Genomic DNA, 27,172 nt, shown 5'->3' with positions numbered 1-27,172 from the left:
TAATTTTCACAGGAAATGTCATTTTCAAAACTCTAAATGGAATCCTGTGTTACGCAACTGCAAAGGTGAATCGATACTGTTCTTAAATAACATCAGATCATCTCCACCACTGTTCACATCATACCTTTGTTCTCCGGCATGTTAAATGTATAGATTTGTGCCCCTTAGCAAAAAGTCTTAGAAATACTTGTTCTTCTCTTCTTACTCAGTAATATCACACATTTTTGTCTGAACATGATTAGAAGTTAGATGTGCAATGGTCCCAAACTGAGGAACTCAGATCACTCCTGTTTCAAGGATTCACAAAAGTACTTTAAACTAATGAGATGGTTATGAAGTGAAAGCTCATATTTATTCCCAGGTCAAATGCTGCACTGACGATATCATAATGACATTTCCTGTTTCAAAGTGTGCCCATTCAGTAGAGTCAGCGTGGTCACAGTGTTCTTGGCATTGCTTTTCAGAGAAGTCATTCGTATGGCAGAGGAGCTGAGCAGATAACTGGTGGTTCTCTCTTGATGAGATTTCGTCCTGCAGCAAAGCTGGCTGTTGAAATGCCTCCTAAAGCTCTCACTCAGAAAATACAGTGCAAATGGGTTGACGCAGGAGTTGCAGAAGCTTAGCACTCGGGCCACTAAAGTAATGATCATATGTCCTAGTGATGGGTCAATTTCACTGTAATTAAAGGATCGGTACATGTACAATACATGATTAGGGAACCAGCAGACAGCAAAAAAGCCGATGAAGACCAGAACAATTTTTGCCAGACGCTTTCGAGTTTCCATCTAAGATGATAAATCAACAGAACCTAAATTAACAACACAGAATTAAACTAATCCACATAACAGACTTAATTAAAGCATGTAACATTTCACATTACATTAACTCTAACAATGAATTCAGAGAAGATCAGTAAAATAACTCTCTTAAGGGCTAAATTACTTTTGCTATCTCATTTACTTCCATTTCTCAATTATAGTTCACTTTCTTTAATCAATCATTGGCTGCCTGCATCAACAGTAGACAGACTAGCCTTTATATATGAATTTGTTACATAGATAAGAACACAGTGATGGACCTCATATTCCAATTACACTTTGGCTTTCAGCCACTACAGTGAGTTGGTGAAACAAAATCCTTAGGAATGCTTCTCAACACTTGGCAAATTTTAAAAAGTATTTCAAATTTAGAGACATTATTAGTCTGATGCATCAAGTTTTAGCTATGCAATGGCACTTAAGCCTCATTATTTCCTTCTGGGGCTGAGATGCCACAGCTTATACCGTTCTCATAGGAAAATCCTAAAACAGGTACTCTTAGCACTCAGTGGTATCTCAGATGAAGGCTGAGGTAAAAGGTCTGATAAGGCAGCCAAAGCAGCTCCCAGTTGTATTAGTGTAGAATAATGGGAGTTGCAGGCCACCTGTTGCTCTGAAGATACTTACTGACTGTAGACATGGGGAAATATGGCCTGCACATTGGACCTTACCGAAAAAGAAAAAACCAGGAAGAAGGGAACAGAACTGAAGGTCAGCCCCTGAAGACAGTGGAGGTAGAAAACCACTATGTCCCTCCACCATAGGAAGAGCCAGAGCCTGCTGCATGGAAGAGGGCATATACAGATGATTCATGTTGCCTGGCTCCATTGTTCTTTTTGCTGGAAAAGCTCAAATGAACTTGGGGCATTGGAGGGTTGGAAACCCAAAAAGCATAGTTCACCAATGCCCATGCAAACCAGAACTAGTAGGTTTGACACAGCCTTAGAGAGTGTGCTGATTTCTACCACTGCAAAATTTGTACGCTGAAGAATATACACTCTAAGCCTACGGCTCTCTTCCTGCTCCTCCTGGGTCTGATTCTCCATTGATTTTCACCTTTTGCAATCATTTGCGCTTGTCCACAGTGAGTCTGAAAATGGCTAGAAATGCTAACATTCTGATCAAGTACGATTTTATACCCTTCCTGCTCTCACTGTTCAGAGCCAGAAATTGCAAAGATAGTGGGAAATATGAGATGTGAATGTTCCATGTCTGTAATTCTTCTTGGAGAAACTCTGGTCATCCTCAGTAATCTGAATTCTTCACCATTTGTCAAGTGATAGCTAAATAGGCCAGGCTATTCTCCACTTTTTAGTCTAAGAGAAAAACTCAAGAAGTAAGTAAAGGAAAAATGTATTTTGTTTTTAAAGAATCTCTGGCAGTTTCAGAAATGTGATGTGAATTAGCTCTGCTTCCCATTCTGTGACGTCAGACAAATGGCTCTTTACATTTCACAAAATAAGAAAATGGTCCATGCAGTGCTGGCAAAAATAAAAATAAAACATTGAGTAAACAGGACAGCAGGAATTGTTTTCATTGTTCTGCTAAACTGTTTCACTTCTAAAAATGTATTCATCTTTCCTCAGGGGGTGAAAAGGAAAGAGTCCTAAATGTGAACATCAAATACGGACTAATTCTTTTCAGTGACGTTGATCTTTTACTAAGCAATCTAAGCATATGTGTAATGTGTTTCTGTGATTTTGAGGCACTTTCATTTAGAAAGATTTACTTTGTTGAACAGTAAAACTGCTGTGTTTTTCCCATTGATGGATAGGCTGCTGCTATGGCCTGTTGATATGTCACATTAATTTCAGTTGGCTGGTAAAATGGTCCAAGTCAAAGATTTGTAGCATACTGTGATATAAAGAATGCCAAGAAGGATGGTACTACTAAATTTAAATGTCAGAGCGCCTTTGTAGATTCAACAGTTCTAGTCAAAGAAATGCCCAAAATTTGGCTGCTTATCCAAGCCACTTTGTTCTAGAAATGGGAAAATCTTACAATTATGGGTCTTCTTGAAAGATTTTCAACATCTCATGTTTTCTTCGAGACAAGAAATCCTACCTTTTTTATGCATGTCAGTACTTCTTTTCCAGTCACAGATAAAATTCTCAACCTATTCTCTTAATATTTGCATTATTTTGAATGGTATAAGGCTCAGAAGATCAGATACAATCACAATGTTTCATGAAAAGAAACAGAGAGAAAGCTGTGCTAGTCTATATACTATGAAAACAAAAAAGCAGTCCAATAGCACGTTAAATACTAACAAAATAATTTATCAGGTGATGAGCTTTCATGGGAGAGACCACTTCTTCAGATCATAGTGTGGCAGACCCCTACCTGGAAGCTTCAGGAACCTTCTAGAAGGACGGTATACTGGATGGTGGGCCACTGCTTTTTTGTTCCCTGACTAGGTCCAAGCCCTCATTGGTCAGCTGGGCCCTGCACTCCCTATAAAAGGCTCTCCATCTGGTAGCAGGGGGGAAGGTTTTGGAAGGCACACTGGAGGAGCTGAGCAAGAGCAGAGCGAGAGCAGAGTGAGTGAGCGAGAAGGTACCATGGGGAAGCAGTGGGTGAAGTGGCCCAGAGTGAGGTTTTTACTTTGGGGCAGGGGTGAAGGCCCTGCCAGTTGCCTCTTGTCCTCATAGGGACCCTGGGCTGGAGTCCAGGGTAGAGGGCGGGTCTGTACTCCCCCTACCCTTCCCCAGAGGCATTACTCCACTGGAGTAGGCACAGGCCTGCAAGGTACTGGCTTTATTCTCCCCATCTGGACTTGCCTATGATGAGGATGGCTCGCTAAGTGCAGACTCCTGCCTTTGGAAAGGCCTGGGCAGATAAGGGGCCTCCGTGAGTCTCTGAGGCAACAGAGAACCACCAGGAAGTGCAGGGAACACAGTGGCTGACAAGGGACTTTGTCACAATAGCCACACCATAACAGACTCAATATTTAAGGTACAGAGAACCAAAAATAGTAATCAAGGTTGACAGATCAGCAAAATATTATAAAGGTGAGCAAATCAGAGAGTAGAGGGGCAGAAGGTGGGCGGGGGGGAGTCAAGAATTAGACTTGGACCAGGATGGGAGTTTTTTAGGTCATTATAGGGGCTCTTTTGCATACTTGGCTTAATCTAATCCTTGACCCCCCCCTCCCGACCCCTCCACTCTCTGATTTGCTCACCTTGATAATATTTTGCTGATTTATCAACCTTGGTTACTATTTTTAGTTCTCTGTACCTTAAATATTGAGTCTGTTCTGGTATGGCTATGATCTGAAGAAGTGGGTCTGTCCCACAAAAGCTCATCACCTAAGAAATTATTTTGTTAGTCTTCCAAGTCCTACTGGACTGCTTTTTTGTTTTCTTAAAAAGAACTATTGTGATATTTCAGTCACATCCAGACCAGACCAGGACCACTAAGAGTCACCTTCTGTTTGTGGATGCAAACCACTTTCTTCAAAAGCAACTTTGAATCTGGCAAATTTTAGGACTGGTTTTTTTTTTAAAAAAAAAAAAACACAATTGCAATGAATTTGTCCCCTTTACTGTGTTTCAGATTGCTCTATAATGCACTGGATTTCTTCAGGATCAGATGTGTGTACAGAGATTAGAAAGCTACACCTGGTTGCCCCAGTAAATGCTGTTTCTTAGGAAATATAAAAGTGGTTGCTAAACCAAGAACACATGCAGTTACTCAAGTCACCAATGTCACATGCATCAGTATGAATAGTTATTAAGGTCATAAGCTGAACCATTTTTTTTCTTACTACAAGGCTAAGACAGAAAATAAATAAACACTTCCTCTCATTTTGTCTTTGCATTTCATATGTAGCAAAGTAAAAGTACTTCTTCCAAATTAGTCTTAGATCTGCTGCAAAATAAGATTTAAAACAGAAAGATTTTTGAGATAAGGCTAGATCTTGGTCCATGCTGATTAGAATGCTAATATAAACCTAAGCCTCTACTGCATATGTTACATCATTTGTGTTTTTATTTTAAAAAGAGTACAACAAACAAATCTTCTGTCACACAAAGGCACTGCAAATAACTTACCTGTCTTTTCGAATGCTCACTATATTCACCTGGGATATTGTGTGCACTTTTCATTAATGTCCTAGCAATATGATAGTAGTAGACACTAATGATGGTGAGAGGGATGAGGAAATATACTAAGAATATCAGCACCGAGTGGATCTTCGGATGCATGTCATCTGTCTGCGGGTAGGGTATGCATGCCCTGAAACTGACATTATCTGTGCCATTGATGTGGGCCACTTCTGAGAAGACAGCTTCAGGGACTGCTAACACCATGGAGATGATCCAGATGGCAAAAGCTTTAATACAGGTCCACAGAACTGCATTGGATGTTTGGATGTCCATGGGATTTACAATTGCTTTGTACCTGGAAATGGGCAAAAGAATTCATTAATCATAATAAATGTTATTCTATGTCTGATGGATAAAAGAAACACATACATCTGATTAAAGTAACGTAGCACATGATTTTTCTGATGCGACGTGTAACATTTTTATATACAATATTTAACTATGCGTTATTTATTACTGTATATTGCTGTTGCCAGGATTGATAAATTAATGATCAGCACAAGATACAAAGGTCTAGCACTTAGAAGAGGTACACCACTCCACTGTCAGATAAAATAAAAATCAAGAGAAGCAAAGCTGGTCAGGACTTTTTTTATATACAACTGATTCATCAAAACCAAAAGTTTTGTCTGAAAAGGATTGGTTTGAATAAACGTCTCCGTTCAAACATTTCTGCAATAAATGTTTTGAAGTTGTTGCAATGTTTCATTTCTACATTATCAACATCAAAAAATTCTAGTTTTCTGGTTTATAAAACTCATACTAATTATAGAAAACAGGAGGAAAAGTCTTCAAAAGCAAAATAAAAATACTGAAATTATTGAAATAATATGGTATGATTGATAAAACTCTTTATTTTTTCAGATTTTTAGTTTTTGAAATGTTGCATTTTTCCCAATATGGGAGGAAAATAATTTCTGAAATCTTCAAGAATTCTCACAGGATGGAGAGCTCCCACCCAGCTCTAAGCGGAAGTCAATATATAGTTAAGTAGCTACCCAGGACTGGATTGTGGCAGCACCTAATACAGTCACGCAGAGAAGAGGAGCATGAAGCCCTGACCATCATCACCACCTTAACCCCCGCACCAGCCTGCCAACAGGAGGTGATAAAGGTACAACTGACACGGGGCCTGGCGATTCGAAAGGACCCAAGGCTCTCAGCCATCACTGCTGCTGCTACTGTCTGGAGGAGCAGTGCAATGAGGTCTGGGCAGCACTGAGGACTGGCTGCCCCCAGTCCCACCCCTTCCGCCCAAGGCCCCACCCCTTTTGTCAGCACAGAGCTGTCCACCTCCACCTTGCCCAGGGGCCCAGCAGTTCTGAAGTGTGGGCCTTGTTGACCCCAAGCGCCTTATGAATACATTAGATCTCCCTAGCCTGCAGGCCCAGGCACTGATGGGCAAGGCAATGTACCCTTGCACTGTGAAAGACATTGAGGGCTGGCTCCACTCCCATGTGTGCCAACCATCAGAGCTGGCTGGAAACCAAGGGAGGAGCAGCTTATGTTGCATATTATCTGATGAATCATGTGTATTAGATAATTCTTATGGGCCAATCAGAGTAAAATCTCATTGTAGCAACCACCTGACAAACACAGAGTCTGCCCTGAAGAGTTTATAGTCTAAATAGAACTGTAGCAGATTCCTAATCTGATGCAAGAGAGGTGCACTGGATGAACTGTTCCGCTGAAGAAAGCTTCTGAGGCACACAGTTTCCTGAAGCTACCTGGGAGGTAGTGAAGCCTATCTAGTCATCCCTACCATTGCTCAGGGCTGTGCTTGAAAGTACAAGCTGGCCTACATTTCAAACACAGGTACAAGAATTACATATGATGTCTATTGCACTTGTACTTAAAAATGACATGTAGCCAGAGAAAGTAGCTGAAAACAATGAACACTTTGGGCTCTAACCAAAGCTCGATAAATCAAAATAAAGATTTCCACTGCCTTCTGCAGGCTTTGTATCAGGTCTTTGTGCAACAAATTAAACTTGGGCCTGGGGCACAGCAAGCTTGTTATGATGATGTTTGTTCAACATTTCTTTCAAAATGTGTTGTGCAACTGACTCTGGCCACATAGGCCCAGATCCACAAAGGCCTTGAAGTCCCATGGATTTCCAATTAGGTCATAATTTGAGTTTGGAAACCATTGTGTTCTGTACAGAATTTTTCTGTCTGTCATGATAGCCTAAAGGATTTTCGTTAAGCCTGAGTCCCAGACTGACTCAGATTTTGAGGCCTCTAACTTTTGTGGAATACCTTTGAGGGTCTGGGTATCAGTTTCAATGGAAATCGTTCATGCTATTTTGACAAAGACAATAAAATTCTGTGCAGAACATGAAGACTTGCAAACACAAACTGTGACCTTATTAGTCAACAATCTGCTTCTTAGTTTTGTTTTCCTTGGTTTCATTATACAAAGACAACCCATGATTTATCTGATGATTAGATTGAGCTCCCATTGGTTTTAAATTATTGCATTTTTATATGAAAACCATGTGTTGTATTAAGAATTTTGATTTTCTCATTTGCGACAGGATATCAAATTATAATGGATACAGCCACACCACCTGGAACTGTGTTTTTGTCAGCTCTCATCAGTTAAGTAGTGTTAGGTATAATCAATACTTGGATGAGAAACCTGCTAGGAAAGTAGGTACTGCCAAAAATTGATGTTCATGAGTCCAGTAGATGGCACACTTTCACTTGAGCCATCACTGAATTTGTCTTAGATGGTAATGTGCTGTTAGAGGTGCTCTCTTTAAGATGAGACATAAACTGTAAGCAATCGGTCATTTGGGTAACAGAAGAACCCTTAGCTTCTGTTCTACAGAATAAGAGACATCGGGCCAGCAAATTTCATCAGGGTGTCTCTCTGCATAAATTTCCCAGGCAATTTCAAAGGGACACATTATTCTTAGTTCCCTGTCCTAGGGCCCAATGCTGTGAAGTACAGAGCACCCTGCCCTCCAACTGAAATTAGTAGGAGTGGAACTTAGCACCTGCCAGAAAGCATTCAGCATGTTGCAGAATCTAGCTCAAAGTGTATGCCTATGAAGGGACATGGAATAGGAAATGGTAAGTAACAAACTGCAGATAAAATCAAATATAACTGATGCATTCTGACGTTAATGAAAAATTTCAGAAGTAACTATGCAGTTTCTCAATTTGTACAAAATTGATACCAAGGTAGGTAATAGCACAATGTGAAATGGACGAGCTATGAGATTTCTATAAATAAATATACTTAATTTGTACGTTGTCACTTAGGTCATAAAATTATTATAAATGAGTCTTAAGGTTTAATTAGATGCTTTCCCTCAAATTCTGTCTTCCCCACCCACTTTCTCTAACTTTACTACCATTACAAGGGTGCCCCAGCATAAGAAATATTTTTATAATAAATGTTTTTCCTCTGGAACTTGAACATTCTGATTATAAATACTTTTACTGGATCCTAGTTCCTCTGAAATATTTAGGCACCTAAATACCCTTGAGGACCTGGGACTTGCTGAGCTCCCTGTGCTTGTGCCTTTTCAGTATTGCCATTCCTTCTTTCCTACAGTGTACACATTCATGGGAAGACATATAAAAGTTCACATATTATCAAAGTCTCTGAAGCAGATGTGAAAGCTAAAAATGTTTCACTTCCTTCTGACTATTTTCATTTTTCTCCCCCAATAATTACTTCATTCTCATTGAGTCTGGTGGTGACATTTTTTTAAAAAGCAATGAACTAAATTCAGTGTTTAGATGTGTGTATAGGGCTCCTATGAATCCAAATGCAGAATTCAGACTAATGTTTAGTCCTTTCTGAGTGCTTTGAAAGTATGGGAGATTATTAAAAAGTGGCTCCATGAAATGATTAAAATACGGGAGGGTCAGCATGGATTTATGCCATATTTGCTCTATGAATCTTCATGGAGAAGTTCAGGGAAAAGAGATAGCAACAAAGTGTGGTCTGTATGGACTTGGAGATGATGTATGATCGTGTACCCTCAGAATTAGTTTGGCGGATTTTGTGACAAAAAGCTGTGCTAGAAGGATATGCCTCTCTTATCTAGTTATGTATGATAGCGATACTGCCATGGTCAAAACCAAACTTGATTACAACTAAGTGTTGAGACCTTTGGGGTTTTGTTTTGTTTTTGTTCTGCAGGGGTTGTTTGTTTGTTTTGTCTTTCATGTGATAAGTGAGAATATCCTTGGAATGTGCTGTTTGCTGATAACTTTGTAATATATGCAAAAGACTGTGATCCCCAAACCAACTTTAAACCGTGGGAACACAGGTTAGAGTGAACTTTGGTAAGCCTGAAATGGCAACTGGTGGAGGAGGACCTACCAAAAAGTATATTATGAGCAAATTGCTTAAAGTAAAAGCATTTAAACACCTAGGATGGATGGTGGTTGACAATAGTACCTTCCTGAATTACGTCTGACACAACAACAAAGCTATTTAATAGAAACAGTGGAAGGTGGCCCCAGTTTTCTGTGATGAAAAAAGATACCAACAAAGTTAAAAAGTAGAGTGTATAGAACTAATGCAAATCATCCCAACATATGGAACAGGGACTTTACCAGCAATACAAAAAGAAATGAAATGAAAACGTTGAGATGATCAGTTCCCTGACAGACAAATCGAGGAAATGAAGTAATGCTGGCATGGATATACCCAGCTGAGAACAGAGAGTTAGGCTGATAGGACGTTCTTTGCAATGACTTGTGACTGTAATTCTGGCCAAAGACTCAGACATGGACTGAGTATCAGAACACCTAGGGCAGAATAATTTGCATGACAGCCAAGAGCACATTCATGAGTTTTGGAAGAAGGCTATAAAAGGTGCCAAACCTAAAAGTCTGTAGCCCTTACAGCCATACTGTCACTACAGGCATAAGACTTCCTGCCCACTCCTGTGCTGCTCTGCACAGCAGAGTCCGCTTGCTGCCACACACTCTGCACCTGAAATGAACCATGTCTAAGTGCCTTGTCAGCATAGCTTCACAGCTTGACTAGATTTTCTTACAGTGCCATCGAAGCTGCCACCTTCAGCCAACATGTAAGCTTTCAGGAAAAGCAGGTTTCAACACCCACGATGATAAAAACAGAAATAGACCTTTTGGCTTTTCTGCAAATTTGGGATGTTTCTTTCCCTGCCTGTTTGCCACCAGCGAGATTTGCTTCATGGACCTGCAGCACTAACAAGCAGCCTTGTCGAAAACATGATGCCAGATTTTCTCAGTACTTTTAACTCTGAGGGGACTCATTTGCTCAGGCCCTGATCCTGCACCTTTGAAGTGAGAGGGCATTTTACTGTGAAGAACTAGGGCCTTAAAAGAATACCATGGAATCTGCAGGGCAATCAATTGAAATGAGGGCTAACAAAGTAGTCAAAGGAGAGTGATCTTCAGGTCAGAAACTCCAGTTCAGGGTTATGTTCTGGAGACAAGCTCCATCCACTGTTTGACAAGTATAATGAAAACCATATGTACTTTACCGAAAAAAAAAAAAACTTCAAACTCCTTTTAAAGGACTATAATTAGTATTGTACTGAAATATTGAACTACAGGGATTTCCTTTACTTTTATTAACAGTGCTGTTGACCACATGGCCACATACGTAAATTCCTGTAGTAAAGCCAAATAATTAAGAGCAATATCCTGTGTAAATGGGATATATTGACTCTCAGCTCTTTACATAACCACAGTGCTAGCTTGCCACTTGCTCAGCTAGTATAAATCAACATAACTTCATCTGTTTGCAATGGTACAGTAGCCATGTTGGTTCCAGGATTTTAGAGATAAGGTGATAGCTTTTATTGGATCAACTTCTACTGGAGAAAGACAAGCTCAAAAGATATCACATCACCCCTCACCTCTTATTCCATAACTTCATTCAAATCATTAGAGCTACGCTGCTTTATACCATGTGAATACCCGGCCCAGACTGAGGTGGCATGAACTAATGTCTTTCTGTAGAGGAAAGCACTAATGCTGACCTGCAGTTAAGAGACAACTGGATTCTCCCAGTTCTGAATTGTTTTTTTTTTCCAATTTGAAAGTGTTTGTAAAAACATAGATGATATGAAAGATATGTGATTACATGGCCTTCCTCCCACTTTTGATAACTGAAACTGATGGTGTTTATCTGAGAAGTTAAGAAATGTTAATAGTGCCAACTCTCAACTCAGAAAGAAAAGGTGTTGACCTCTGGGATCACCGATTATTGCAAACTGTTCTCATGTTACTGTGATTTTTATTGGAGTATGCTTAAGGCTGTTGGGGAAGTTCTTTGGATCAATTGACTTAGACACAGCTTCAATTTTGAGATAACAGTGTCAGTGTTTAGCCCACAGGAAATCCCCCAAAATGTCATCTGCTGTGATTAACTGTCTGTTGACATTTTACTTTGAGTTTGATGGGTCTGAAATACAAGATGACATTATTTAGCTCAGTGTTTCCTCAGAACACTAGTGTTCTGTAAACAACTCACAGACGTGCCATGAGCATCTGACACTTTTGGTATCATATACTGACAATACATATTTTCTGTTATTAAAACCAGATACAATTTTACTACTTCATTGCCACAGTACCTGATCAAATAATTACCTCATTCTGCTGTCGCTTTACATGTTGCTGGGGTTTTGTTTTGGCTTGTTTTTTGTCTGACAATTTTTTTAAAGAAAATTTTCAAAAGTATTCCCTGGTCTTAAAGGCGGTTTCTACACAGGCAAGATCTTCCAGAAGAACGGTGACTTCTTCTGGAAGATCAGAGGAGTGTCTACACATGCAAGGTGCTCTTTCGGATTTCTTCCAGAAGAAGGTGCCCCCTCTTCCGGGTTCTGTATTCTACTTCACAATCAGGAGGAGGACCTTCAGGAAGATTCTTCTGGAAGAAGGCAAGTGTAGATGTTCCTGGACTGCTTCTTCCGAAAGAAGCAGTCCTCCATGGTGGTAGACTGCTGGAGAGCGGGGCCACTCTAGACACCCCACTGGCCTCTATGATCCCCAGGTCCTTTCAGCCCTTTAAAGCTGCAAGGACCTGGAGACCAAATGGCAGGAAGCTGAGAGTGTGAGACAGGCAGCATGTGCAGGGCTGCCAGCCACACTTCTCTGAGGCCCCACAGTGCTCAGCAAGTCCCAACCCGCAGGGATGGCTAGCTGACCACCACCCCGCACTGCCCAGGGGAGCCCCAGGAACCCGGATGAGGGCAGCCAGGACCCCGACCGGGCTCCAAAACAGAGGGCCCCTCCTGGGCTGAGCCAGAGCTCCAGGACCTCCTGGGGCTCTGGCTCAATGAGGAGGTCCTCCGGGACACCTGCGGGCACCAGAGGAACTCCGCAGCATTTGCCCATCTCGCCCAGGGCCTGGCTGACTGTGGCCACCCCTCCCGGACACCGGAGCAGGTCAGGTGCAAGGTGAAGGAGCTGCGGCAGGGGTACATGCTGGCCCAGGATAGCGCCTGCAGATCCAGCTGTACCCCTGCCAGCTGCGCCTTCTACCAGGAGCTGCAGGACCTCCTGGCTGTGGACAACACCTCCCCACCCCATGTCACCATAGAGACAGCCGCAACCAAGCCCCCTGCCTCACTGGAGGAGGAGGACAAGGGACCTGACACTGTGGACGTATCATCTGATGGGGAGTCCACAGATGGGTCTCTCGTCATCATGGTGCCCTCCACTTCCAGCAGCCAGGCCCCCTTCAGTCAGGCATCATCTAATATATATGAGGCCACCTCGGGTAAGTGTACACAGTGGAAAAGCACAGTGGGAGGAGGGGGACACCTGGGCCCCAGCCCCAGGCCCAGAAGCCCTAAAGCCCGTGCCGGTCAGGGCCCAGGGCACACCCATGCCTGCGAGCAGCACCCATCTCCCTTTCGCATGGAGCACCCCCTGAGTGTGCTGAGGTCCCCCCCAGGCAGCAGAGCTGCATTCAGAATCCCCCATGGCTGTGCCCCCCCCCAGCCTCCCAACCCACAAACCCATTGCCAGGGTGGGCCACCGTGGATCATGCCCCAGCTCAGGCATCATGCCCCAGTGGCCACCTCAGCGAGTGCACTCAAGCCTGCACGGTGGCCTCCCCAACACACGCCCACCCCATGGGTCTGTGGAGTGGGTAACCAGCTGGGGAGACTGAGGCCATGCCACCCAGGTCCCAGATGTGGCACTGGCTTCCCCCCCCTCTCTCTCTTAACAGTGGTACCATCTGAGGGCTGGGGCAGCCGTATGAGGAGCCCAGGGCCTGCCAGCCCCATCCAGGCTGGAGGACCCAGCAGACCTCCAGCTGGGCCCGCACCAGCCCCTGCTGCACGGCAGCCATGGGTGCGCCAGACCTGATGCAGCTGCCATGAGGAGGAGGTCGTGGCCTACACGGCATCCCTCCGCCAGCAGAACGCCCTTGCCAAAAGATGGCTGGCCCTCAACGAGGCTGAGCTGCAATGGAGGCGGGACACATGGGGGGAGGTGGTGGGGATGCTCCACACTGTGTGCAGTGCCCTAGCAGGCCAGTTCCCAGCCCCCCCCAGCTGCCCGCCACACAGTTCTCCTAGAGGCCCCCCAGCTGTCCCCCCTGCAGTCACCCCCAGTGCCCCCACAGGCCCCCGCTACTGCCCCCCTGAGCCCCTCTCTGCTGCCGCCCAGCTGTCTCCCTCTGCATTCCCCCATGCTGGCCCCCCCGCTGGCCCCTCAGCTGTTCTCGTGCCCCCAGCCCATGACCCTGAGGCCCTGGCCGTTCTACTGCAGCTGGGCCTGCCCAGTGCTGCTCTGAGGGACCTCGCAGTATGGCTTGTGGCCACGGTGGGCCCCATGGAGGGTCGCCCAAGCCACAACCTACCCCCGTCCGGCCCCTCTGCTGAGGCTGGGCCAGATGCTGACCGGCCCTACTTGCCAGTGCTTCCGGTCCCATCCCATAGGGGACCGTGCACCTGGGGTGGGAGGGGCGCCCGTGGGCACTAGGGCTCATGGCCTTCCACCCTGTCCCTTGATTAGGGCCTCCCAGTATTCCTGCCCCATTCCCTGTCCAGGTTTAGGCGCTCCTGTCCCCTTACCCCCATGTATATAGTTCACTCCCTATCAGGTTTTGGTTGTTTTATTATTCACCATTTACTATTTACATTGCTCACGGTTGTTAATGTTTGAGGGTTAAATATATGTTAGCATTCAGCACCCCCTGTGTCCCTGATTAGTGTGGGGGAGGGTGGGGGGCGTGGGGGGGGTTTGCATGGGTGTGGGGGGGGCCTGTGGGGAGGGGTCTGGGGGTTAGTAGTCCCCTCAGCTGAATGCCTGCCAAAGCACCTCCCAGATCCGGAGCCCATCACAGTTGAGCCGCTGGTTGGGGGCCACAGCGGGATGCTGGTAGCGGGGGCCAGCTCCGCCATCCAGCCCTGGGGCAGGGTCCCCTCCCATGCCTCGATGAGGCTGTGGAGCATGCAGCAGGCAGCCACAACCTGCAGGACATTCTTCACCCCCACATCAAGGCACGTGAGGAGATACCTGAACCGCACCTTCAGATGGCTGAAAATGCACTTGACAGGATACCGGGGCCCATGTGAGCCAGGCGTTAAACAGCTCCTGGGAGGGTGTGAAGTGGTCTGTGTATGGGTGCATCAACCAGGGCTGGAGTGGGTAGGCCAGGTCGCCCACAAGGCAAAGAGGCATCATGACATCCCTGACGGCATGCTCCCACCAGGGCACAAATGTCCTGCCTCCATCCTGTGGAACAGGGTGGAATTCCGCAGGATCCGCACATCATGTGCCCTGCCCAGTCAGTCGACATAAATGTCCATGAGCTTCCCATGGGCGTCCACCACTGCCTGGAGCATGATAGAGTGGTACCCCTTGCAGATAACGTATTGGCCGCCACTGTGGTCCAGGGCCCTGATGGGGATATGCGTCCTGTTGATCGCACCGAAGCACTGGGGGAACCCGAGCACGGCAAAGCTCTCAATGACTACGTCCAGGTCCCCGATGCTCCTGAGCTACCGCACCAGCATGTGGTTGATGGCCCTCACGACCTGCAGGGGAATGGGCGCACTCATGGGCATAAGCAGAGGGGTCCCTGCCCCCTCCCCTTCCACTCCCTCCCTCCCTCCCGCCCCCCCCCCTCGCTAAAGGACCTCTGCAGCAACAGCCATGTGGTATCCCTTCTGGGCTAGGTCTTCCTGCCTCCCCAGCCCTGCTCCCTCCCAATCGGTGCCTGGGATGCCCCGAGCCCACCGGCTCCCTCCCTCCTGCCAGTGGGGCAGGATCTGAGGCAGGGCTTACCTGGAGGACAACGGCCCCCAATGGTGGATGTGCCCACCCCAAACTGCTGCTCAATGGATCGGTAGCTTTCCGGGGTGGCCAATTTCCATATGGCTATGGCCATGCACTTCTCCGGAGAGAGGGCTGGCCTCATCCAGGTGTCCTGGTGTCGTAGCATGAGGAAGGTCTCTTTCTTCATCTGCAGGTTCTGCAGCCAGCGGTCATTGTCCCACTCCCCCATGACGACCCTGTCCCACCAATCCGTGATGGTGGTGTGGGTGCAGACATGCCAGACCAGTTGGAGGGGGGTGGTCAGGGGTCAGGACCCATGGGCCTGGGCCTCTGTCTCCACAGAAGGCTGAGAAGGGTGGCCAGGAGGATGGCTAGAGTGCGGGTGAGGGCAAGCCTGCTGTCCTGCAGCTAATGGGGGTCCATGCCTGCTGGTCGGCGGACGCTGGACAGGGACCTGGGTCTGGCTTGCTGTGCACAGACATGGCTGGCCTTGGCAGCATTTGCAGGGAGGGGCTGTTTGGGTGGGGCCATTTAAGGGGCCATGTGGCTGGTGGCCCCGGAAGGGCTCCCTGGCTGTGCGACCCCATCTGTGCTGTTTCCTGCCCTGTTTTTCCGGAAGAGTGCCATTGCATGTATAGATGCACTCTTCTGGAAGAAGGGGTGGCTCTTTCAAGGTCCTGTTTGATGTGTAGATGCACTCTTCCGGAAGATCTTCTTCCAGAAAAAGTGCCTTGTGTAGAAACGTCCAAAAAGTTTAAGAAACACTGTCTTATCTTGACAATATAAATGATTGTAAGGAGTCTAAGAGCAGAATTAAGGTGGTGTAATTCAGCACTTTTTTTTACAAAAAGTATGTGTCCAGTAGTAGATCATACAGAGAAATTTCAGACTGTGAGGCCCAAAAAAATAAATGCTCTGAAGCAAATTCTGCTTTCCTTACATCAGTAGCAGCATTGCCTCAATGAGACTATTTATCTGATTAAGATTAGCAGAATTTGAGAAATGATGTTATGTCCTGCTTTTTCAGATGATAGTCTAGTGTTCTGGGAAGTTTTATCATGACATCAGAAAATGACCCCTTTTTATAGAATTATTTGTTGCTGTTTGTTTTAAAAAATACAAAATGTTTGTTCAAGACCTATCCCTTTGCCAAATAAACCTGGCTTTGGAATGAGGAGAAATTGAATAGGTGAGTGGAAACATGAATAAAACTTCATATTCTCAAAATAAATGTCAGTGACAAGTGTATGGTGTTTCGTGATAAGTTACTGTGGAAACAAAATCTGTCTTTAAATCTGAAATTGGGCCTGTTGAGCCAGAAACTGGCAGCAGCAATCGCCTAGCACAATACTTTTTAAAAAGATACTGTATTCTTGTCTCTAGTATGACAACTTCTCTACCCTAAAAAGGCGTCCCCGTAAAATTTTCCCAGTTTTTGATTTTGAAAATAGAGTCCCCTTGCAGGTGAGGAGTACAATTCTACCCCCTCACCTCCTTCCCTGTATATCTAGAGTTTCACTGAAAGATGGGAATATTTCTCTGCCTTTTCTTCTTCTCTTGCATCTGCCTCCACCTCTTATTTAAAATAAACTTACTTACATCTTACATGGCTAACGAAAGCTTTGTAGCAAGAAGCCAACTCGCAGTTTCATGAAGAGTCATAGTCTTTTACTGCCATTAGCCTAAATTCATTTACCTGGTATTACATAGCCTTTCACTGACTGATAAAAGACAGCTTAATTTATTTGCTCAAGACTGTTCCTAAGGAGGGTGATGGCCAATGAATGAATGGAATATTTTCAGAGATATTCAATTTAGTTAATATTCTCTATTGCTATGATATTCAAGCATATAAAAGCATCCAAAGATTCATGTGTGGCCGCCTTTTACACATCTTAAGTGTTCCATAACAGATTTTGTTCAATATGAAATCTGGCTAGCTATGACTAAAAATAGCAAAAACTAAAGGCCTGCGTCTGCAATACATGGCACACATTTTAAATCCCTATCTAGTCTATTACTAGACTAGATCAGGCTATAATACTTATTGGCTTATATTCCCAGGTGTCCACATCCCTGGATATGGATGTAGCTATCCACAGCTCGTTTTTGTGCATATGGATACGTTCGCTACCTACAAGTCTTGGTTCCTGTAGTTATGAGTGGGTATGGCATTTGAAGGGAGTGAAGCTTTGGGGGTTTTATTTTTCTCCCCTTGTCCTCACTATGGGCCTGATCCAAAGCTCACTGAAAACTAAGTCTTTGGTGAACTATTCATTTCCAGAACTTCCCGGTACATCAGAGCAGGTTGGTTTCAGAAAGCCTAGTCTGTTTATAATAGTGTTCCCACTAATATATCACTTATATGAATGTCATTTTATCGTGTGTGTGTGTGTATGTGTGTGTGTGTGTGCCTCCACCTTGATATAATATATAGTATGGTCATTCCTACCCCACGTCCTTAGGCAGTGGGTCAAGAGGCACACACCTCTTGCTCCACACGTGCCTGAATAAGGAAAACTGATTTTTATCTCCTAACATCATGACTACCAGCAAAGATCAATAAAAGATACTAGCTGCACAGAAGCACAAATGGCTGGCGGCAGAATTCTATGGTGCAAAATCTGTTCAATTACAGTTTACCCTTATAAAAGTATTAATGTCTAAAACCATTTCCCCTTTTCCCCTTCTAAATTCAGGACTAGCCTGTGCCAGTGATGGTCAAAATAATTAGGAGCTATAGGATAAAATGTCTACATGAGTTTCAAAAATGTCATGGATAATACTCAGGCAGCATAAACGAGCACAGCTCTGTTGACGTCAGATTTGTGTCCATTTACTGAAGTGGAAGATCTGGCCTTACATTTTAAAATCCTTCCTGAAAGGAACCTGTTGCCTGAAATGACCTGCAGCTGTTCCATACCAGTTGCTTCATCTTCTACCTCCATTTCAGCATATCTGGTTCCATTTCATTTGCATTTTCTGCAGAAGCGTTGCATTGTAGCAACACAGAATCCACTTAGAATTTTGAATATTTTTTACTGTACCTAATAAATGGATCAAGGACACAAAAGTGCATTTAACAAAAATAAAGAAGGTATGGAGAGAAAGGAAAAATAAAGTTAAAGAACTCAATGTCTTTACCAACTAGAGAAAATTAAAACAAAAGGCAGACGATGAATGTGGGGGAAACAATGGATAATACAAAATGAACAACACACATAAAACAGGAAATGAGGTGGCAAAATGAAAAATTATATTGGAAAAATTAACCCCCTCCCCCACTAAACTACACAGCCTGAAATAAAACAGATATTTCTAAAACAAAATACACATAACAAATATTCTCTGCCTGATGAGATTCCACAACCTAAAGTATACTTTTGGATAAGATTGATGCATAGATATCACTCAAGCATATATATATATATATATATATGTGTGTGTGTGTGTGTGTATCTGTTTGTCCATTTGTCCATCTGTGAGTCTGTTCAACTCCTCCTAAACCGTAAGATCTAGGACCACCAAATTTAGTGTACATCTTCCTTATACCTTAAAGCCAGGTAAGGGTTTGGTTGTGCCAGGACAAAGAGTTGTGCATGGAATGTGATTGTTTCTCATCAAACAGAAAGGGAGGGCTCTGGTAGCAGGGAAAGTTACCTTCCATAATGACTACTGAGAGGCAGGAAGCAAGGGTGATCCCTGCTGCCCTAACAATCCCAGAGTGGAACAGAGCAGCTGCCACCCAAGCGGCAAGGCCCTCATCACCCTGAGGAGAGTGGCCCAGAGGAGAGGTTCCCACTGCCCTGACAGCTCTGGAGTACCACAGAGCAGGTGCTAGCTGGGCAGCATGTCCCCCGCAACCTGGGCTGGACCTAGGAAGCAGCCAGGAGCCAAGCAGCAAAGCCGCTGAGCACCCCTAAACCTCCCAAGCCCCTGCCCTGGCTCCTGCATCCCCACCTCCTGTTCTGAGCCCCCCACCCCCCGAACCCCTGCCTGAGCTCCTGTACTCTAGCTCCCTACCCCAAGTTCCTTCTCATCCCCCAACCCTCACTCCTGAACCCCTCCCCCATCCCCTGCCCCCTGCCTTGAAAGACCTGAGCAACACCAAGTAATTCTTCTAGCATATACATATACGAAAGAGCAAAGACACTTCACACTTCTTTATTCTATAAATAATTCTCACCATCAGAGTGGTCAGTAGGAAGTGTTTCCACCCCAGATTCCATTGTCCAAAGGGCTATATGGACGATATTTCTTTTTTCATATTACTCTGGAGCACTGTTAGAGGCAGCGTACTTATCTTGATACCATGTTCCTAACCTAAAGGAAATGGATATTGGCTAAGAAGAGTTTCTCAGCATGCTAGAGAAGTTCATTCAGTGAATGGTCTTGAGACATGTTAAACAAAATTGGTTGAGAGCGAAAGAGTAAAACCAGCAAACAAAAGTTATATCTCATCTGAATTGCATTATTTGTACGTAAGTTGCAAATGTTGCACGTTATACCTGCATCAACACTAGGCATTATTTTCAAAAGTCCAGTCTCTCTTTGTTTTGTCAACAGAGTGCCCATGTAGACACTTCTGTTGACAGAGAGGGCTTCTGATCCCGATCACTGGTCCGCCCTGTTTGCAGAGCTTCTGGTCAGCCATTCTGTCGAGAGAGGGCAGGGCAGTCTGGCTGCTTTCTGTTGCCAAAGCAACTTGTACTTCGATCTGCCTAAAGACTATGTCTACATTTGCCCTATACTTACACTTGAAGGAAATTGGAAATGCAGATGAGTGCTGATTTACATATCTCACACTCCATTTGCAGAATCTCCTTTTGAAAGAGAAAAAGCAGTGTAGACATGGCTCTTCTGAAAATAACCCGGTTTCAAAAGAACCCGTCTTCCTAATTCTTTTTAGTAATAAGGGTTCTTTCTAAGACAGGGTTTATTTTCCAAAAGAGCCACATCTACACTGCTTTCTTTCTTTTGAAAGAATCTCTTTCAGAAAGAGATTATGCAAACGAAGCATGAGACATGTAAATCAGCACTTCATTTGCATTTCTGACATCCCTCACTTGCATTCCTCTTTTGAAAGAGGAATGCAAGTGTAGACTTAGCCTTTGTGTGTAGATGCTATCTGTCAACAGAGGTACCACCGAGGTTTCTCCATTGACAGAGGCAGCCCATTGATGTGGCCATTGGCTCCTACAAATATATGGATTATATACCACCAATTGGGTTTTGTAATAGTTCATCTGTTGTACTAATCTTTGGTCTTATTCACAGATAACTGAAAAACATTATTACCATAGAGACCCATTATCATGTGGGATGTTTCCAGGTACCATTTTTAACATTGCTTAAAGTTTTGTCTTTTATTAAGAGAAAATCATTTACATTGCACCTTGCTACAAGGTCACTCATGTTAGGGATTATATAAATATTCAATATGGCTATGTCTACACCAGAAGCATCTGTTGCCAGAAGTTCCTGTTGAGAGGAAATCTAGACAGAACTTCTGTCAACAGATTGCATCTACACACGCCTTGCTTTGTTGATAGAGAACTGCCAGACTGCGCTGCCCTCTGGTGCCAGAAAGCAGAATGGCAGCTCTGCAAAGGGCTGCCTGACAACAGGAAAGCCTCTCCATCGACAGAGGTGTCTACACTGCACTTCTGTGGACAAAACTCTCTAGTGCGTGTGCGCACACACAGCCTGTGTGATTAACTACACCTGTTGGATTATTTAAATTTTTTTCAGACCTCTCCACACCCCACTCACTGTGCTAAAGAGGGTTAGCACAAAAAATTGTAGAAAATAATTACTTTTTGCCTCTGGTCCACATTTTCTTAAAAAGAGACAGACTTGTTTTGAAGATTGATACTTAGAAACACAGATTTCTAGTCAAGATAAATCCTTGACCATTAGTCCCCCATTTGTGAAAAAATAATGTTTTAAGTACCATAACATGGGATACAGTCCATAAGACAATGCTACTTATAATGTTGCAGGCCTGCAAATGCTGACACTCTAGTATGATATTGCTCATGAAAATACTATTTTATGTTGTTTGTGTTTTGTAAAATGATCTTATGAATATGAATATTTAAAGATACAAACCCAGTAGCTGCTACAGGCTCTTTTGGTTCCTACCACACTCTGGTAAAGGCCTGATATGTCAAATGAAAGAGTTTTTCTTATTCTTTTCACTGGGTATCTGATAATGTAAAAACTAGAGGTATAAACTAAACTCAAATATTTTGTTTTCTATTATACAGTCAGACCAGCACTAAGCTCCTATTTTTTAAAAAACAATAAGTCTTGTGGCACCTTCATGGCTTACAGATTTATTTGGGCTTAAGCTCTTGTGTGTAAAAATCTCTTTATCAGATCCATGCATCTGACTAAGTGGGTTCTTTTACCCATGAAAGCTTTTGCTCGAATAAACCTGTTGGGCTATGTTTCGACTGCAGTTGCTATTTTGGGATAAAGAGGTATTCCAAAATGATAACTCTGAGGCTTTTCCCCAAGCTCAAAATAGCAGCTAGTTCAAGCGCAGTATTCTGATTCCACCACCCCTCATTGTGAGAAGGGTAATGGAACCTTTGAAATAGGCTCTTATTTTAAACTTTGCTACCCTTTGGATGACACCAACTTTGAAATTATGTAAATTATTTCAAGATACAACTGCAGACCAAGTGTAGCCTTAGTCTTTAAGGTGCCGCCAGGCTCCTTCATGTTTTTGCAGATACATACTAACAGTGCTATCCCTCTGAATATTGAATTGAATTGAAATGAATATTCAGCACCTCATTAGCATTAGGACACTTCCAGCCACGGTGCTTCAAAAGCGCCGCTTTCGAAAGCACACGGCTTGGCATGGCTACAAGCAGGTCCTTTTTGAAAGGACCCCACACCTTTTGAAATGCCCCTATTCCAATTAGCATGGCCATTTCGAAAATTTGTGCCCGAGTAGACACACCCTTAGGGTGCATCTACACTTGCGTTCCTCTTTTGAAAGAGGTATGCAAATGAGGTAAATTGAAAATGCAAACGAGGTATAAATTTGTGTATTTGGCACCTCATTTGCATATTCTAATTTCGAAAGAGCTTCTTTCAAAAGAAGAGAGCCAGTGCAGGCTCGCCGCAGCTACACAATGCCATAGGCTACATTAGCTAAAGGAAAGAAGGATTCTTTCAAAGATGGGTTTACTCTCAAAAGAGCAGCATCTACACTGGCTTTCTTCTTTCGAAAGAAACTCTTTCAAAATTAGAATATGCAAATGAGGTGCCAAATATGCAAATTTATGTCTCATTTGCATTTTCGGTTTACCTCATTTGCGTGCCTCTTTCGAAAGAGGAATGCAAGTGTAGACACACCCTTAGTCTTTAAGGTGTTACAGGACTGCACCTTAAATTGTACTGAATAGCTGAGCTATTCACATCTCAATAAAGTTGTAAGGTACTGATAGAGCAAAGCTTTCAGTCAGGGCCTTAACTATAAGCATGTACTTAAATACTTCTGGACTGGGGCCAAAATGATATTGGGGCTTTGATATTAAAATATACCAGGTGAAACACTAGCTAGGCAATGACAAAACTATTATTAACTTTAGCAGAGCCTGAATTTCAACCATGACCATTACTCAGTTATCCTAATAGCCATCTAATTAGTGCTTTATTTCTGCCATGCTTTTAAACAAGAAGAATAAGTCATGCTACATATACAGTGATAAGACCTGATTTATACCTGGTATATTTCCATTGATTTCAATTGAGTTACACAAGGTCTGCATTTGACCCACTGTACTTTTACCATTATTTTAAAAAGAAAAATAAACTTAAAAAACAGTAGAATTATATTTGATCACTTTATTAGAAAAATGTTACAATGCCAAAAGTATGAAGCATAAACAGTAGCCTATGGCATTGTTAAAGGAAGCTAAAGATGCAGGGCTGAATCCTTGGCTGGTATAAATCAGCTCCATTTACACTTCCTGAAAATCCAATCCATAATCTTTGTCTCATTAGAATCCTCCTTGTTTCACTTGTCTTCAAGATATACCAAGACCTTGTAGCCTGGGTTAGTGAGGGCCCACTCCACCAGACCTCAGTTATCTATGGGGACTCAGTCTCAACAGCCATACTAGTCTCAAGGTTCAGGCCTGTGATCAGGCCAAACAGACAGTCAAATGGGCCCAGGCCCTCACTTAGGGCAGGCAACCATAGCCCAGGCTTCAGGCCAAGCACACAGTCAGAGGAACCCAGGCCCTCACTCAGGGTGGGGCAACTAACAGTTCACAGTATAGGCTGAGGCCCTGGCTCAGGGCATGGCAGCAATTAAAATGGCCCTGGTTCAGGCTGCAGCAGCAGAAGGGTCAGGCCTCCTAGCAAGGCAGAGGACCAACAAGCACAGGCATGTGCCTACAATAGTGAGAAGGGAGAATGCCACTCATGGATTAGGGCTGATGGGGTGAGGGAGGGGGCATGCAGGCCCTCCCACTCCACTGCACCCTGTCCCAGGGCCCCACCAGTGACAAAGTGGGCTGCCATTGAGGTCAGCAGGGATCCAAACCACAACACATTGACTCAGCTATCCCTAGGTCACTCCCAAACTCCCCCTCAGGACACTCCTCACTGCGCAGCAAATGGGGGTCCTCCATATCTGGATAGATTGGGGCCTCCATCCCAGCTTGTAGCTCCTCTTCAATTAGATTTAGCTGTAGAACAAGTGGTCCAGGCCAGTCTTCAGCCTCCTATAGGGCTGTATCAGCCTCCCAGCCTGTACTTTAAAAGAGTGTGTTTAATGTACACCCCATAAATCATGTACAGTGTGGCCCTGGACCTTCTTTGGAGATACCTTCAATTTAGTTCAACAGGATCTTAAGGTCTACAGAAGTGTAGGACAGGGCTGAAAAAGTACCCTTCAGGTCCCATTAAGTCAAGACTCTCACTGACTTTAATGAAAGTTCAACTCTGTCCAAAAGTAATAATGACTCAGTTGTCTGAAGTCATTGGAAATTTCCCTGAGTAAAGACTGATGGATTGAGATTGACCATTATTTGCCAAGTGATTTAATTGGCAATTATTTACCATTACCAGGAAAAGATAATCTACAGAAGAAAAAAAGAAACACAGCTGTCCGACAACATGCTTGGTTTTATCAAGAAAAATCACTCGCATTTCTACCAGGCACAATACATTACAAACCTCTAAAATGTTAAAGGAAGAACATCTAATAAAATTGTTTTATGCAGTCAAAACAGTACATGTATTGCATTTTTGTAAGATGTCAACAATAAAATAATTATAGTCAGCCTGATTTCAGCATCAGTATTACTTTCATATGTCCACTAGTATAATAAGGATACAAACTATATGTGTAATACAGAATTCATGATGACACAGAAGTTGTACCTCAAAAGTAAAATAAACAAAACTTGTATTATTATACCACCTCCATTATAGTTCACTGGTTCTCTGATTTGCAAGTAAATTCTTTCCATATCCCAACAGCCCTTTTTTAAATGAAAGTATATTTTGCATGTCCACTTTGATAAATTCCTGAACTATGAAATCAGAATGCTACAGATGTACTCCTTTAAAGATTGGTCAGAAGTCACAGTCAAAGTTATAAAACATTAATATGCACTGAATGCTTTAAACAAAAATAATACACTTGAACATCCCTAATCCAGGTGTCCCTCATCCAGGAACAGCCATAGTGTGGACCCTAGCAGGAGGAAGAGGAAGGGGATCTGTATGCTGCTGCTTCCCTTCCCCCTACCCCATCCGGGAGAGTGAAGCTGCAACAAACCACTTGTCCAGAGGCTTTTCCCACACTGCTCCTATAGTGCTGGTGTCTGGGATAGTTGGGGGGTGCCAGATAAGCACCCCACTCTCATCCCCCTCACACCCACACACTACACCTCCATCCCCCTCATGCACCTTCCCTTCTGCCCTCCCAGATCCTGCATCCCACTCCCAACACACTCATGCACTCTACCTCCTTCCCAGGCCCACGTATATTGCTGTCTGTGTTACATGTGAAATAAAAAAACCAGTACTTTGCAAAATGTTTTTATTTTCACCTTCAAAACAAAAAGTATACATGACCATGCATGGTCTGGAAAATTCCAAAATCCAGTACAACCTGTTTCCCAAACTGACTGGATTAAAGAGTTGCATTGATAATATAGGCCTGATTCAAAACCCACTGAAATTAATCTGACTTTGAGGGGCTTTGGGATGCAATTCAATGCTTGCAGACTGGCTATAAATTGAAATTTATTTTTTTATTATACCCTGAATGAAAAACTTTAAACAAAACAAAACAAAACACAACAAAAAAACAAGAAAACAGCAAAAAAGATGCATTTTCAAGCATAGACGTTTGTCACTGCTATGCATTTCAAGCCAGTCGTATATGCTCGTGCCCTAGATCATGGTTTCCCAAACTGCAGGCATGCCCCCCCAGGGGGTGTGAAGAACTTCCAGGGGGGACACAAGGCAACCCAGTCCCCTCCCTGCAGTCATTCCCCACACCAGAAGAAAAAGCTGGGCCTTTCTTCCAGCTCTCAGCCCCACCATTCCACAAGGGCAACCTAACACAGCCCATATAAAAAGCAGGCAGCCAGCAAAGGCTCATATGAAGCTAGCTGACTCCTGCAAAGGTGAGCAAGTGTGGGTTGCAGGGGCAGGAGGAGGGTGGAGTTAAATGAGGGGTGGGTGGTGCCTGGCTTTGAGGGATGGGAGGGGCTCAGACAGGCAGCTGGGGTGGCTGGACCACAGTAAAAAAGAGGTGGGGGGATGTGAGGAGGGCCATGATGCCAAAAAGTTTGGGTACCACTGCCCTAGATAAAACTCCCACAGAAGTTGGTGAGAACCTTGCCTAAAGACGTTCAAGCACTTCCATTTGTAGCTTAAGAAAATTGTTCAAAATAAGAAAGGAAAAAAAGATTATGATAATTTAAAGAAAGCAGTCAATCATTTTGCAATACACCTGTCTTTTAGAGCCTGAGGCTACAACCAAGCAAGCACTTCTCCGAAGAGCAGACCTAGTGGCATTTATAGGGCAACTGAAATGAATAATCACTACCATTGTGAGTAAAGGTTGTCACACTAGGACATAAGGGATGGTGGAAAGAGAAAGTGTAGTATTTTTCTTTACTTGCTATTCCTCTACAAATGTTTGAAAATGTTCAGAAGCTGATCTGATAGTCTTGGATTCCTTGCCTGGTTCTCTTTAAATCATTTAGCAGAAAGATATGCAGAAATAAGCCCATTCCTGCTTATGTGTTGGTTGTTGTGGGAGAAGAGAAGATAATGTTTGCTGTTTTTCTGTATGTTTGCAGTGGAGATGAAATAGGTGTCGCTGTTTGGGACAACAAAGTGAAGGCATGTAATTGGGTGGCATGTCAAAACAGAACATTTTGGTGCACCAGCATTCCTGTGGTACCCGAATAATTCTACAATCTCTCTCTCTCCCTCCATCTCTCTCTCTCTCATTCACTCTCTCTCTCTCTCACACACACACACCTGCAAAGAATAACGAGCTCTAGGCATATTGCCATCTTACCTGTCTGCACTCAGGGCGGTGAGAGTGAAGACGGACACGCCCACCGAGGTGAGTTGGATGGCAGGGATGAGTTTGCAGCCCACCTTCCCGAACATCCATTCCTCGAAGAGGTAGCGGGAGGCATCCACCGGCATGCAGGTCACCAGCAGCAAGAGGTCTCCGGCGGCCAGGCTGGAGATGAAGATATTGGGCACGCTTCTCATAGCGCTGTTGGAGATGAAGATCTTCACCAGGGTGATGTTGCCTAGCAAGCCCACGGTGATGATGAGCAGGTAAAGCGAAGGGATCACACAGCGGATGATAAACACCAAGGTACCCCGGGCAGGAGGCGGGAGATCAGTCTCCATCACCTCTGGCACCAAAGCATAGCTGACATTTCCTCCTGGGAGTTGCATGGTGAGGTTGAGAGAGAGCTCCCCAGCCAT

The 27,172-nt window shown here is 44.0% G+C and overlaps 1 protein-coding gene across 1 annotated transcript; it reads right to left on the bottom strand.

The window, feature by feature from the left end:
- Positions 1-383: 383 nt before the first annotated feature.
- On the bottom strand, positions 384-27,172 carry NMBR (neuromedin B receptor). Its single transcript, XM_074988729.1, has 3 exons — positions 26,748-27,172; positions 4,871-5,219; positions 384-785 (listed from the first exon to the last, which is right to left on the bottom strand). The coding sequence occupies exons 1-3, from the start codon at positions 27,170-27,172 to the stop codon at positions 384-386; spliced, it is 1,176 nt and encodes a 391-aa protein (XP_074844830.1).

Source organism: Carettochelys insculpta, chromosome 3, assembly GCF_033958435.1.
Source record: "Carettochelys insculpta isolate YL-2023 chromosome 3, ASM3395843v1, whole genome shotgun sequence".
NCBI lineage: Eukaryota > Metazoa > Chordata > Testudines > Carettochelyidae > Carettochelys > Carettochelys insculpta.
This window is presented reverse-complemented; position numbering and strand designations above follow the sequence as displayed.

What these genes read in the sequence shown, in the direction of transcription:
- NMBR (XM_074988729.1), bottom strand. Translation starts at nt 27,172, where the DNA reads ATGGCTGGGGAGCTCTCTCTCAACCTCACCATGCAACTCCCAGGAGGA. An exon ending in ACCGCCCTGAGTGCAGACAG is followed by an intron (nt 5,220 to 26,747) that starts GTAAGATGGCAA and finishes GCCCATTTCCAG; the next exon opens with GTACAAAGCAATTGTAAATC. An exon ending in GTGAGCATTCGAAAAGACAG is followed by an intron (nt 786 to 4,870) that starts GTAAGTTATTTG and finishes TTATCATCTTAG; the next exon opens with ATGGAAACTCGAAAGCGTCT.